The 13,300-nt window shown below is 30.0% G+C and overlaps 1 protein-coding gene across 2 annotated transcripts in view; it reads left to right on the top strand.

Moving 5' to 3' along the window:
- The window catches only part of asmt (acetylserotonin O-methyltransferase), a 31,996-nt gene extending 23,848 nt beyond the window's left edge, over positions 1-8,148 (top strand). For both annotated transcript variants that reach the window (XM_051118552.1, XM_051118553.1), the window contains one exon: positions 7,695-8,148. In XM_051118552.1, the coding sequence (XP_050974509.1) occupies positions 7,695-7,906 (212 nt within the window). In that variant the 3' untranslated portion in view covers positions 7,907-8,148. The remainder of the gene's footprint in view (positions 1-7,694) is intronic.
- Positions 8,149-13,300: the final 5,152 nt, after the last annotated feature.

The raw sequence follows: 13,300 nt of genomic DNA, 5'->3' as shown, positions 1-13,300 counted from the left end.
TGCTAACAACATGCTAGTAACTTGCTAATCATGCTAACAACATGCTAGTAACATGCTAGTAACTTGGTAATCATGTTAACAACATGCTAGTAACATGCTAATCATGCTAACAACATGCTAGTAACATGCTAGTAACTTGGTAATCATGTTAACAACATGCTAGTAACATGCTAATCATGCTAACAACATGCTAGTAACATGCTAGTAACTTGGTAATCATGTTAACAACGTGCTAGTAACTTGCTAATCATGCTAACAACATGCTAGTAACATGCTAGTAACTTGGTAATCATGTTAACAACATGCTAGTAACATGCTAATCATGCAAGCAACCTGCTAGCAACTTGCTGATCATGTTAGAAACATGCTAACAACATGCTAGCAACTTGCTAATAATGCTAACAACATGCTAATAACATGATAATCATGCAGGAAACATGCTAGCAACATGTTAACAACTTGGTAATCATGCCAGAAACATGCTAATAATGTGATAATCATGCAAGAAACAAGCTAGCAATATGTTAACAGCTTGCTAATTATGTTAGAAACATGCTAGCAACCTGCTAATCATGCTTGAAACATGTTAGCAACATGTTAACAACTTGCTAATTATGTTACAAACATGCTAAAAACATGTTAACAACTTGCTAATTATGTTAGAAACATGCTAGCAACCTGCTAATAATGCTTGAAACATGCTAACAACTTGCTAATCATGCTGAAAACATGTAAGCAACATGTTAACAACTTGCTAATTATGCTAGAAACATGCTAAAAACATGCTAGCAACCTGCTAATAATGCTAGAAACAGGCTAGCAACATGTTAACAACTTGCTAATTATGCTAGAAACATGCTAAAACATGCTAGCAACCTGCTAATAATGCTAGAAACAGGCTAGCAACATGTTAACGACTTGCTAATTATGTTACAAACATGCTAAAACATGCTAAAATCATGCTAACGACTTGCTAATTATGTTAGAAACATGCTAGCAACCTGCTAATCATGCTAGAAACATGCTAGCAAAATGCTAACAACTTGCTAACTATGCTAGCAACATGCTTGTAGCATGCTAATCATGCTATAAACAGACTAGCAACATGCTAACTACTTGCTAATCATGTTAAAAATGTGCTAACAACATGCTGGTAATGTTAATGTTGCTAATGGTAACAAATATATGACTCACCAAATTGTGATTTTTATAGTGTATTAATATATAACATTTCTACAATGAAATAAAACAAAAACAAAAATAAAGAAATAATCTGTAACATTAGAAATGTCTTTACTGTCATTTTTAAATCAATTTAATGATTAAAAATGAATAAAAGTGTTCATTTATTTAAAAAAAAATACAAATAGTATACATAAAAAAATAAAAGAATATAATAACAAAATGTATACATTTATTATTTATTATTTTTATTATTCATTTGCAAAGCATCATGTAGTTTTGACTCATTGGCTCATTGAAGATGTGAAGGACACAGTCATACATGTTTATTTTTTATACAGTCAATTGTGATTCATCTGTAGCTGTTATTTTAGTTCAGATCAGAACTGAACATACTGAAGAATTTCTGCAAAAGAAATGAACATGAGAAATGCGTCTGGAGCAAAGGCTGCTGGGAAAGTGTCTGTTCACTGTTATACACACCTGTTCAGCTGCTGAGAAGGTGTGAGAGTCTAACGCTCAGTGTGTGTGTGTGTGTGTGTGTGTGTGAATGTCTGAAGGGCTGCTGCTTCTTGACTCTATAAAAAAGACGAGCAAATGTCAACAGAATCCTCGTCACAAACTCCGGCCCGTGAGCGTCTCGTTCCGCTAAACAACAACAGCACAAACCGCCAGAAGCTCATTATATAATTCATCCACTGACAACAATATGAGGCTTTCACCTCACATTCACCCTGTTAAAGAGACAGTTCACCTAATACGTGTGAGGAAATTAAGACAGAATTTAGATTCTGTGCTGAATTATTCTGTTAAATCACAGTAGAGGAAACCTGAAACACATTCAGCCTGTTAAATATGAAACAAACAAACAGAAGTGATCATATATAATACATGATGATGCTGCATTGCTTGATTAATAAATGAACAAATCATGTCATCTGTGGATGATAGTTCATGAAGGATTTGTATATGTGTGTGTACCTACTTCACCATATATATATAACCTCCCACAACCTTTTTAGGATGTCCTCATTTGCAAAAATGGTATAAAATATAAATAAAAAATAGATATAATAAATAAAATATATAAACATAATTTAATTATAATAATATACATTTTATTTTATTTTTTAAAAATATAAATTTAATAAATAACTTCTGAGAAAAAATCAGAGATATAAAATTGCAACAAATAAGTCAAAGTTATGAGCTAAAAAGTTACAATTACTTTCTTTTTGTTTTTTATTCTGAGGTGGGAACAAAAAAACTCACTTGTGAGAATTGCAAGATATAAACTTAGAATTCTGAGATAAAAGTTGCAATTAGAATTCTGTGACAAATGAAAGATTTGTGTGTTCCTACTTAACCATATAGAAATTAGTTAAACATGACAAAACCTCCTTTTCAGGATGTCCTCATTTGCAAAAATGGTACAAAATAAATAAATAAGTAAGTAAATAAATATAATTAGAATTGTTTTATTTTATTTATTACAAATATAATTATAATAAATAAAATAAAACAAAATTTTAAAAAGGTAATTACAAATTTTTATGTAATAATTCTGAGAGAAAAAAAGTTGTTATTACTTTTCCTTTTTTTATTTTATTGTACCTACTTAACCATTTAGAAACTTGACAAAACCTCATTTTCAGGATGTGTAAAATAATGTAATGTAAAATAAATAAGTCAATATTTAAATATGCTATGGAAGCTATTTCTGCCACAAAATAAAATTAAATTAAATTAAATTAAATTAAACTAAATTAAAAATTAAAATAAAATGGTAATTGCAAATTTTCATGTAATAATTCTGAGAGAAAAGTCAGAGATATAAACTCAGAATTGAGAGTTATGAGCTAAAAAGTTGCAGTTACTTTTTTCTAACATTTCTTTTTTTATTTATTCTGAGGTGTGAACAAAAAACTGTGAGAATTGCAAGATATAAACTTAGAATTCTGAGATAAAAGTTGCAATTACATTTCTTTTAAATTTTGTGACAGAAATGGGCTTCAACAGCATTTAAAAACAATTGAAGTCACCATTTAGTTCCCATTTCGATTGCTGAGTAAATGTGTTTGACAGCCAAATGTCCTTGCTTAAATAGTGAAATTTCAAGACAACCAATTAGCGAGGACATTTTATGTGTCCTCACTAGTTAAAATGGCTCATAATTCTGCCAAATGTTGTATCTAAATCCAGTTTTGTGCACAGGTGTCTGTAAGGGTTTATTCTGGGGTCGGGTCAGGACATACAAAATGTCATTAGCCTGATATGAAAACAATGGGAGTCTATGAGATGAGATCACCAGTGTGTGTGTGTGTGTGTGTGTGTGTGTGTGTTTCCCTCGGCTGGTGTCAGAATCACTCATGTCTGAGATTGAGTCGCTGCAGTACAGCTGCTGCTCCACTCATACACTCACACACACACACACACACACACACACACACACACACACATGTATAAGTGAACACATGATACAGTGGTTCTCATATGGATATTTTCTAAATGTACCTGTAATCCACAACACACCTGTTGATATGAGGAGTGATTTGGCCCAGGTAACAAAATAAGTTATAAGAATGTTTTTCTAACATTCCCATTCATTTATGAAAATGTTACTTCTGTATGTTCTCTAAATGTTCAAAATGTCCAGTTTTTTAAATGTTTTACAAATGCTTTTACTTGGTTATGAAAACATTAGAGCAGTGGTTCTCAACCTTTTTTGGGCCAGCGCCCCCCTACCCATTATCCAGGTCCCTCACCGCCCCCCATCAAATAAATCGTAGTCTAATTGTCCTCACTGAATATTAAAGTTGATTATTATTATTTTGTGTTTATAATAAGGACTGTTATTATATTTACAGCAATTCAAATGTATGGGGTCATTATGATTTTTAGGAAATTACTTTATTTCAAGAATGCATTGACTTGATCAAAAAGGACAGTGAAGTATTTTTTTTTAGAGTAAATTATTTTAAAATAAGTGTAATAACATTCATTTACAGAGTCTTTAAGCATGTTGGTGGTTTTCATTGCAACAGCTTCAGTGTTGTTGAGATGCGGATAGATCTTGTTGCCCCAAATTTAAAAAGACTAAATAAAAATGACACAGTGGACATTGTTATTTTGGTGAGTAAATACCACATTTACTCATGCTTTACTTTACTTTACTTTATATTTACTACTTTACTATATTTTATAGATTTTGTGAGAATATTTCAAAGTTTACTTTAAAAAAAACTAAGTACAACCCTAATTCTAGAAAAGTTGGGACATTTTGTAAAATCATAAAATCTGTCATTTGTTCATTCTATTTAACTTTTATTTAATTGACAGAAGTACAAAGAAAAGATTTCCAAAGTCACTGACCAACTTAAATGTATTTTGTAAATATAAACTTATTTATTTATTTATTTATTTATTTGAAGTATGCATCCCACTCTAAAAAAGTTGGGACAGAGGCAAAATAAAAGTGAAAAGGTTGTAGAATAACCAAATAAACTGCTTTGAAGCACAGCAAGCAGGTGAATTGGTAGTAGGTGAGGGTGTCATGTTTGGCTATAAATGAAGCTTCTCAGTCTTCACAAGCAAAGCTGGATCATGACTCAAAATTTGTTTATATTAACAAAACAAAACTAAGTTGGCCAGTGAAAACATCGGATTTGCTATAGTCAATTAAATTTTAAATCTTGCTTTTCTGTCAGTGTGTTGTGCCAGCTATAATAATAATAAGAAATGTTTCTTAAGCAGCAGTCAGCATAATTTCTGAAAGATCATGTGACACTGAAAGCTGTAGTAATATACTGTAGCTTAGCATGAGAAGAGAACACATTTTAAAATATATTCAAATAAAAAAAGTTTTTTTTTTTTTTTTTTAAATGGTAGATTTACTGTTTTTAATGTAGGCTGTTTTTTAAACAAACAAATGCATACTGACCTTTTTTAATGCTAGTGTATATCATAGGCTATATTTTATTTATAATATTTAGGCCCGTTTTGAAAGCATGTATCTTAACACTTAAAACAGCTCATACATAATATTATTTTTTAAATGTCATTAAATGGCACATGACATTCATCACATTTTTGATTTATCATTTGAAGTATCATTATCATTAGAAGCAAAAAAGGAGCAAAAAAAACCAACGTGGATATATTAGGCTATAATTGTGAGCTTTGAATAAACTCCTTAGTAATGTGGTATTCAAACCAACTGCAGCCAATCAGCAAACAAAAAGTATTAATATTAATTTTTCTAAACAAGAAAAAACATCTCTTGCTTTATCGTGTATAAATGCTTGATATTGTTTTGACGCAGCGGCTGCGCTACAGAAAGTCAAGCAAACTGAAGTCGTTGCTAAGGAAGTGATACACAGTCAGGTCTAGGAGCGGGAATATTGGTGTAAACTATCAGCGAACAGCACTACTACACTGACCGCGAACAGCGCGACACGTGTGTTAAAGCTCACAGATCCCGTTATAATCAGTCGTTCAGTAACAACCGAGCGCGAGCGCTACAGTAAACGGGTGCCGCGTTCTGTTTCTGCCTGCGCTAAGTTGAACAATAGATATAGAAAGTGCGTTTTGATGTATCCAGTAAAGACAGCGTTAGGATGTGGCAGACCATTTTCTTTTGCAAGTTTCAGCTCATACATCTTTGGTTTAAACTCGTCTTGACCAAACGCCCCCCCAGGAACAGCTCAACGCCCCCCTTTCAAAAATATTGCTTCCAGCGCCCCCCCGATGCTGTCCGAACGCCCCCGCTGAGAAACGCTACATTAGAGGAACATTCCATTGTGTCATTTTAAAAGTATTATAAAAATGTTACTTTTGAATTTTCTCTGAATGTTCTGCAACAAGTAGAAACATTTAAAAAATGTGTTAAAACACTTCAAGAAAAAACATTCCATGAATAATGTTTAAATGATGTTAGTTAGAAACAGTTAGTGCAGCTGATTATTATTAGATGTCTGTATGTGTGTCAAATTCTTATGTTTAATAAATAAATTCATCTAGAATAATAAAAAACCTACACGCTGTAAAACCAGTGAAATCAGTAGCAGCAACAATTGAGTAGAGAAAGCTAAAACAGGAGGTTTAAAACGTTTTAAAGCCAGAAGTTTGAAGGTTTTCAGTTTGAGGTAGTTTGAAGTTCAAAGTAGTTTTAAAGATTAGACAATAGATAGATAGATAGTTAACATGTTATTAACATAATTAAACATCTAGCATGTTTCTTGCATGATTAGCAAGTTATTAGCATTTTTTAGCATGATTAGCATGTTAGTAACATGTTGTTAACATGATTAGCAAGTTACTAGCATGTTGCTCACATGTTCCTAACATGTTACTAACATGTTGCTAACATGATTCTATCTTGAATAGCATGTTACTAGCATGTTTTAGCATGATTCTAGCATGATTAACATGTTTCTAACATGATTAGTATGTCACTACCCTAATAGCACACGTACATCTTGGAGATGTCTATTTGATGTCTGCATTTACATCTGCAAGACATCTGCAAGATGTAGTTTGCTCATCTGCAATACGTCTATTGGATGTTTCATATCAGATGTCAAATAGATGTCTATTAGATGTCTTTAAGATGTTTATGATTTAGAATGTATGTAAAACTGACATCTTACAGATGTCTGCCAGATGTTTGTACACAGCAGATGCTTTCCAGATCAAGAGATCTTTAACAGACATCTTGCAGATGTACGTGTGCTATCTGGGTAGCATGCTGTTAGCATGATTCTAACATGATTAGCAGCTTACTAGCATATTACTAGCATGATTAGCATGTTAGTAACATTGTTAACATGATTAGCAAATTACTAGCATGTTGCTCATGTTTTTAGCATGTTACTAACATGTTGCTAACATGATTTTATCACAAATAGCATGTTACTAGCATGTTGTTAGCATGATTTGCAAGTTAGTAGCATGTTGCTAGCATGATTAGCATGTTTCTAACATGATTAGCATGTTACTAACGTGTTGTTAGCATGATTCTAACATGATTAGCAGGTTGTTAGCATATTACTAGCATGTTTCTAGCATGATTAGCAAGTTCCTAGCACAATGATGGCATGATTAGCATGTTACTAGCATGTTGTTACCATGTTTCTAGCATGATTAGCAAGTTACTGGCACGTTGATAGCATGATTAGCATGTCACTAGCATTTTGTTAGCATGATTCTAGCATGATTAGCATTTTACTAGCTTGTTGCTTACATGATTCTAGCATTATTAACATGTTACTAGTATGTTGTTAACATGATTTTAACATCAATAGTTTTTAGCGTGATTAGCATGTTACTAGCATGTTACTAGTATGTTAGCATGATTTTAGCAAGATTAGCAAGTTACTAGCATGTTTCTGTCATGATGTTAGCATGATTAGCATGTTACTAGCATGATGTTAAAATGATTCTAACAACAGTTTTAGTAATAATAATAAGTTTAAATAGCATTTCAGTAAGTGTGTGTGTGTGTGTGTGTGCAGGTGGTGGTGTGCTGCTGGTTGAGTCTCTGCTGTATGAGGATGACAGTGGTCCTCTGACGGCGCAGCTCTACTCGCTCAACATGCTGGTTCAGACGGAGGGACGTGAGCGCAAGGCTTCCGACTACAGTCGTCTGCTGAACGCCGCCGGATTCACACACGTCCACATCCACCACACCGGCAAGATCTACGACGCCATCCTGGCCCGCAAATAAACCTCCCAACATCAGACGGAGCGTGTCATGAGTGCGCAGATGACGACTGCAGTTGTTCAGAGATGATTGTCACATTTTTAATGTCTAATTTCAGGCTTTAACAGATGAATGTTTTCATGCCCGTGTTTGTAATTTACCGTGTTTCTCCTGTGTTCAGGCAGGATCTTACATCGAGCTTTTACTCTTCTGTTTTACTCAGATCTTCACAGCACCACTGTAAAATGATGCTTTTGAAGTAAATAAAACAAAGAGCACATTTTACAAGGAAATATTGTCTTCAGTTTTTCCTCTAAATGTCACGTTTAATTTAATGTGCAACTCACCATTTCTTTGTAATTAATTGTGAAATTTACTAGCAATTTCTGAGTGAAAATTATTTCTACACCAATTCTTTTCAGCATAATGTCTCCTCCTGAATAAAGAACATTTTGAATTTCGTAACTTGAAATCCAGTAATTTAAATAATAGGTTTTAAGATGAAATTATCCAAAATAATTTCAAATATTTAAAATTTACTAAAAAAAATAAATAAAAATAAATAAAATATACACTTTTTCAAGATCATTTATTATTATTATTTTATTATTATTATTATTATTTTTTTAAATTAAGATGAGGCCTACATACTGCTAATTAATTTCCAGGATGTCAGTTCAGTCTAAATTATTGAAACTAAAAATTATTAAAATAAAAAATAATTAATACAATTCTTTTTATACAGTTGGGAACATTATTAAAGACCAGATAACTTTGAACAAACATTCTTTAAACATTACTGGAAAAATGTTTGTTTGACATACTTTTAATCAATATTTTGAATTCGCTTTTTATTTATTTATTTTTAAATATGTTTTCAGTTTTCATCTTAATTGTAGTTATGTTTTTGTCATGTTTATCTTTTTTTTAAAATCATTTTTTAAACATTTCTATTTAGATTTCATTTATTGTAGTTTTAGTTCAGTTTTATTTATAAAATTTCATTTTCTAAAATGAAAATTATTTCTACACAATTCTTTTTAGCATTATCATGAATTTCTCCTCCTGAATAAAGATCATTTTGAAATTCATAACTTGAAATCCACTAATTGAATAATAAAAACACACGTTTTAAGATGAAATTATCCAAAACAATTTCACATATTTAAAAATATTTTAAAAATATTTTATTTTTCAAGATCATGATGTATTTTTTATTTGTTTATTTATTTTTTACTAATAGCTTAGTATTGAATGAATTAAATGTGAAATAATGATCAAAATTTTCTAGGATGTCAGTTCATACTAAATTATTAAAACAAAAAATTCCTAAAACAAAAAATAATTAATAATTCCTTTTTATACAATTGTTTTTTTGTTTTTTTTTTTATCTTTATTTTACAGTCTGAATTTAGCATCTTCAGTACTAATTGTACTAAAATCCACTAACTGAATAATAAAAATCTGAATTTACAACCCCAAATTTCATGGTGGATTCATACAAAATATTTAAAAATATTTAACATGAAAAAAATCATTAACATTACATTTTGCTCTTCTTTTTTTTTTCAAGAGCATGAATTGAATGGCTTTGTCAAGTGAAGATTCTGACTAAATGTGTGAGGAATGACCTTCCTGCAGGCGGCGTTTTAAAAAAGGAAAGCAAACAAGTATGTTTTGACGAAATAACAGCCGTCCGTCTGAATCACATGAGAGTCACGATGTGATCGTGTGTCTGCAGGGAATGAATCCAGTCCAAAATCTGTTAGTGACACGCTTTATTGTCTACTAGATTTTAGATCATACTCTGACATCCCTCATAGTTCAGAAAGAACTCTTTGTCTGCATTTGCTGCTAAAATTAAGTTTTATTAATGCACTGTAAGGCTCAACTGGACGTGAACATCTCAGCTGATGAGAATGTTTTTCAAATGATTTCATTAAGTTATGAAAGCGTTATTATTTCTGAATGTTCTCTAAATGTCCAGAAACATTTTTTCTTGGTGATGTAAATGTTAAGGGAACGTTACATTGTATCTTTTGCAAACATTATGGGAATGTTACTTTTGAATGTTCTGAAACAAGTAGTAACATTTAACATAAACATTTTTTTTGAATATTTTGAATATTTTGAATAGTTTAGTATTCAATTAATTAAATATGAAATAATAAATACCTGCATTTCCAGGATGTCAGTTCATACTAAATTATTAAAACAAAAAATTATTAATAATTCCTTTTTATAAAATTGTGTGTTTTTTTTTTACATTTATCATTTGATTTTTTTTTATTTTACTTGAATTTTACAACCTGAATTTAGCATCTTCAGTACTAATTGTGCTAAAATCCACTAATTGAATAAAAAATACACTAATTGAATAATAAAAAGCTAGTTTTCATTTTAAATTTTGTTTATTTTTATTATTAATTTGTACATTTCTACTTAGAATTTTTATTTTTATTTTAGTTTTAGTTTACATTTTAAGAACATCACTAAAGAATGTTTGTTTGACTGATACTTTTTTATCAATATTTTGAGTTTGTTTTTTATTGATTTTTTTTTTTATTTTTTGTTTCGTTTTCAGTTTTCATCTTACTTGTAGTTATGTGTTTTTGTCATTTTTATTATTTTTTAAACATATTTCTATTTATGTTTAATTTACTGTAGTTTTAGTTTTGTTTTATTTATTCATTTATTTTATTTTTTAATTTCCTGTTAGAAATTTTAGGGCTTAAATTAATTTTAGTTATTTAGATTGCAACACTAACCACATCTACAGTAAATATTATATATTTACCATAAACCAAAATAAATAAATAAATGAATGAATCTAAAATAATAATAATAATAATAAATAAATAAATCAGAAATTATAAACAATACAGTTTTACAGTGTGCATACATAGTAAATATTCTCATTTGGCAACATTTCTAATTTTAACTTGAAGTTTTTCTTCTAATATTTATTTTTTATATTATTTTGTTTTTGTTCAAAATGATTAACTATTAAAATAATTAAATAATGATAATATATTTGCTAAAACAGATGACATGAGAAAATCATGTTTTGTATTATGTTATCATATTTATATTGTATTTTATTGTGTTAGTTAGCTGTATTTTTTAGTCGTTTTTACTTACTATCAAAATAACCCAACTGCAGTTTGATTGAGATTAATTGTAATGCACAATGAAAAAACATGATTTTGAAAACATCTGTTTTTGTAAATAAACTGTAATACTGTAATTCTTGTTAATAATAACAACCCTGAATGAAACATACAGATGTGATGAATGTTGACTTCTGTTGAAAACAGTCTGATAGATACAAAAACCCTCATCAGTATGTGAATTGTTTCCATATGCAGCGTGACAGTGGCTCTGAATGATTTGCACACTGTCGTCCTGAATCATCTCTGTTTCACATCAGATTTGAGCCACGTTCAGCATTAAGTCATTGGGATGAAATGAGGTAAGTCGCTCCTTTGTAAATGTCTCCGTATTAGCAAAATAAAATACTCTGAAACTTGTGACATCATTTTTTCTCTTCACAGCTCAGGAGAGGGGTGTTAAAGCAGCGCTGTGGGACGAGAGCATCTCCTGCAGTCCAAAGGTTAATTGAACACATCCGCTCCTCCAGCCAATCCTTCCCACCGACCGCTTCAGTTTTGCATAAAGGCCCGACGACCCCAAATATTCCCTGTTTTGTTAGTCATGACAGGCTAAAGCTGAAGGATTTACACTTCTTACAGGATTCAGAGAGAGAACAGATCACTGCACACTCACTCATTACTAAACTTGATTTAATTTACAGCGCATGTCCAATTCAGCCAGTTTATTTCAAGTGAATCTGCAGATGATTTGTTCTTTCTCCTACATTAAATGGAGAGTTTCTGAGGTCTTCTCTGATGTTTCTACTGAGAAGAATAGATAAAAAAACAAAACAAAAAAAACTGCCATAAGAGCATTTTACTAACGTTAAGTTATGAGTTATTAAAACGACTAACATTAGGTTATAAAAACTTTATTTCTGAATGTTTTTAAGCATTCAAAACTTGGTTATGTATATGTTACAGAAACATTCTATTTTATCATTTTGAAACTTTCATGAAAATGTTACATTTTTTTAAATCATTTTGAAACTGTTACGAAAATGTTATTTCTGGATTTTTGTTCAAAACTTTCCGTTTTTAAAAAGAAGTGTTAAGATTTTTTTTGGTTGTGCGAACATTAGAGGAATGTTAAAATTACTAACATTGTTATAAAAACATTATTTCTGAATGTTTTTAAACATTCAAAACTTCATGTGAATGTTACAGAAACATTCATCATTTTGAAACTCATGAAAATGTTACATTTTTAAAAATCATTCTGAAACTGTTACGAAAATATTATTTCTGATTTTTTTTTTTAAATGTTCAAAACATTCAGTTTTTTTTTTAAGATGTGTTTTTTTTTTCTTTTCTGGTTATGTGCACGTTAGAGGAATGTTAAAATTACTAACATGAAGTTATAAAAACATCAGTTCTGAATGTTTTTAAACTGTGAATGTTACAGAAACATTCCATTTTATCATTAAACATTCATGAGTATTGTTACATTTGAATGTTCTATCAGATTTTAAAACACATTTTTTATATTTAAACATTTTTTTCATGTTTTTGTTAGAGAAACTACATTTTATCATTTCAAAACTGTCATGAAAACATTATGATTTTTTTTTTTAACATTCCATCTATTTTTTTATTAATTTATTAAGATCCTTTCTTGTTGCTTGTGTGAACATTAGATTCATATAAAACACCCATTTTTTATATTTACAGATTTTTTTCTTGGTTTTACGAAAGTTAAATTCCATTCCATTATGAAAATTTTTTTTTTTTGAATGTTACTTTTTTTTGCTTTTGCGAATGTTAAAGATACATTCAGTTCTATCATTTTGAAAATGTTATGCAAATATTACATTTGAATGTTCTCTCAGTTTTAAAATACATTTTTTTAAATATATATTTAAAGAACATTTAATACTGGATTTGTAAATGTTAATGATTTTTTTTTTTTAAATCATTTTGAAACTGTTATTTCTGAATATTTTTTAAATGTTCAAAACATGTTTTTCAAAACATGTTTTGTTAAATGTATGCGAATGTTAGAGGAATGTTCCATTGTATCATTTTCAAAACATTATGAGAATGTTACATTTGAATGTTCTCAACATTATTTAATGTTACATATTTAAACAGTGTTTCCTCTCAACACTATGGGAACTTGTATCAAATATTAATAATGTTACAAGAATGTTCCATAGGCATTATTTTAGGAATGTTTTGTCCTTACATTTACATAACCTTTAAAGAACATGTTAGTGGAGCTTTTCAAGAGATCTCAACAATGTGTCAAAGTGTGCTCAGATTTGAC

The sequence above is a fragment of the Labeo rohita genome, chromosome 9 (assembly GCF_022985175.1).
Source record: "Labeo rohita strain BAU-BD-2019 chromosome 9, IGBB_LRoh.1.0, whole genome shotgun sequence".
In the NCBI taxonomy this organism is placed as follows: Eukaryota; Metazoa; Chordata; class Actinopteri; order Cypriniformes; family Cyprinidae; genus Labeo; species Labeo rohita.
The sequence above is the reverse complement of the archived record's forward strand: the minus strand, read 5'-3'. Positions and strand labels throughout refer to the sequence as shown.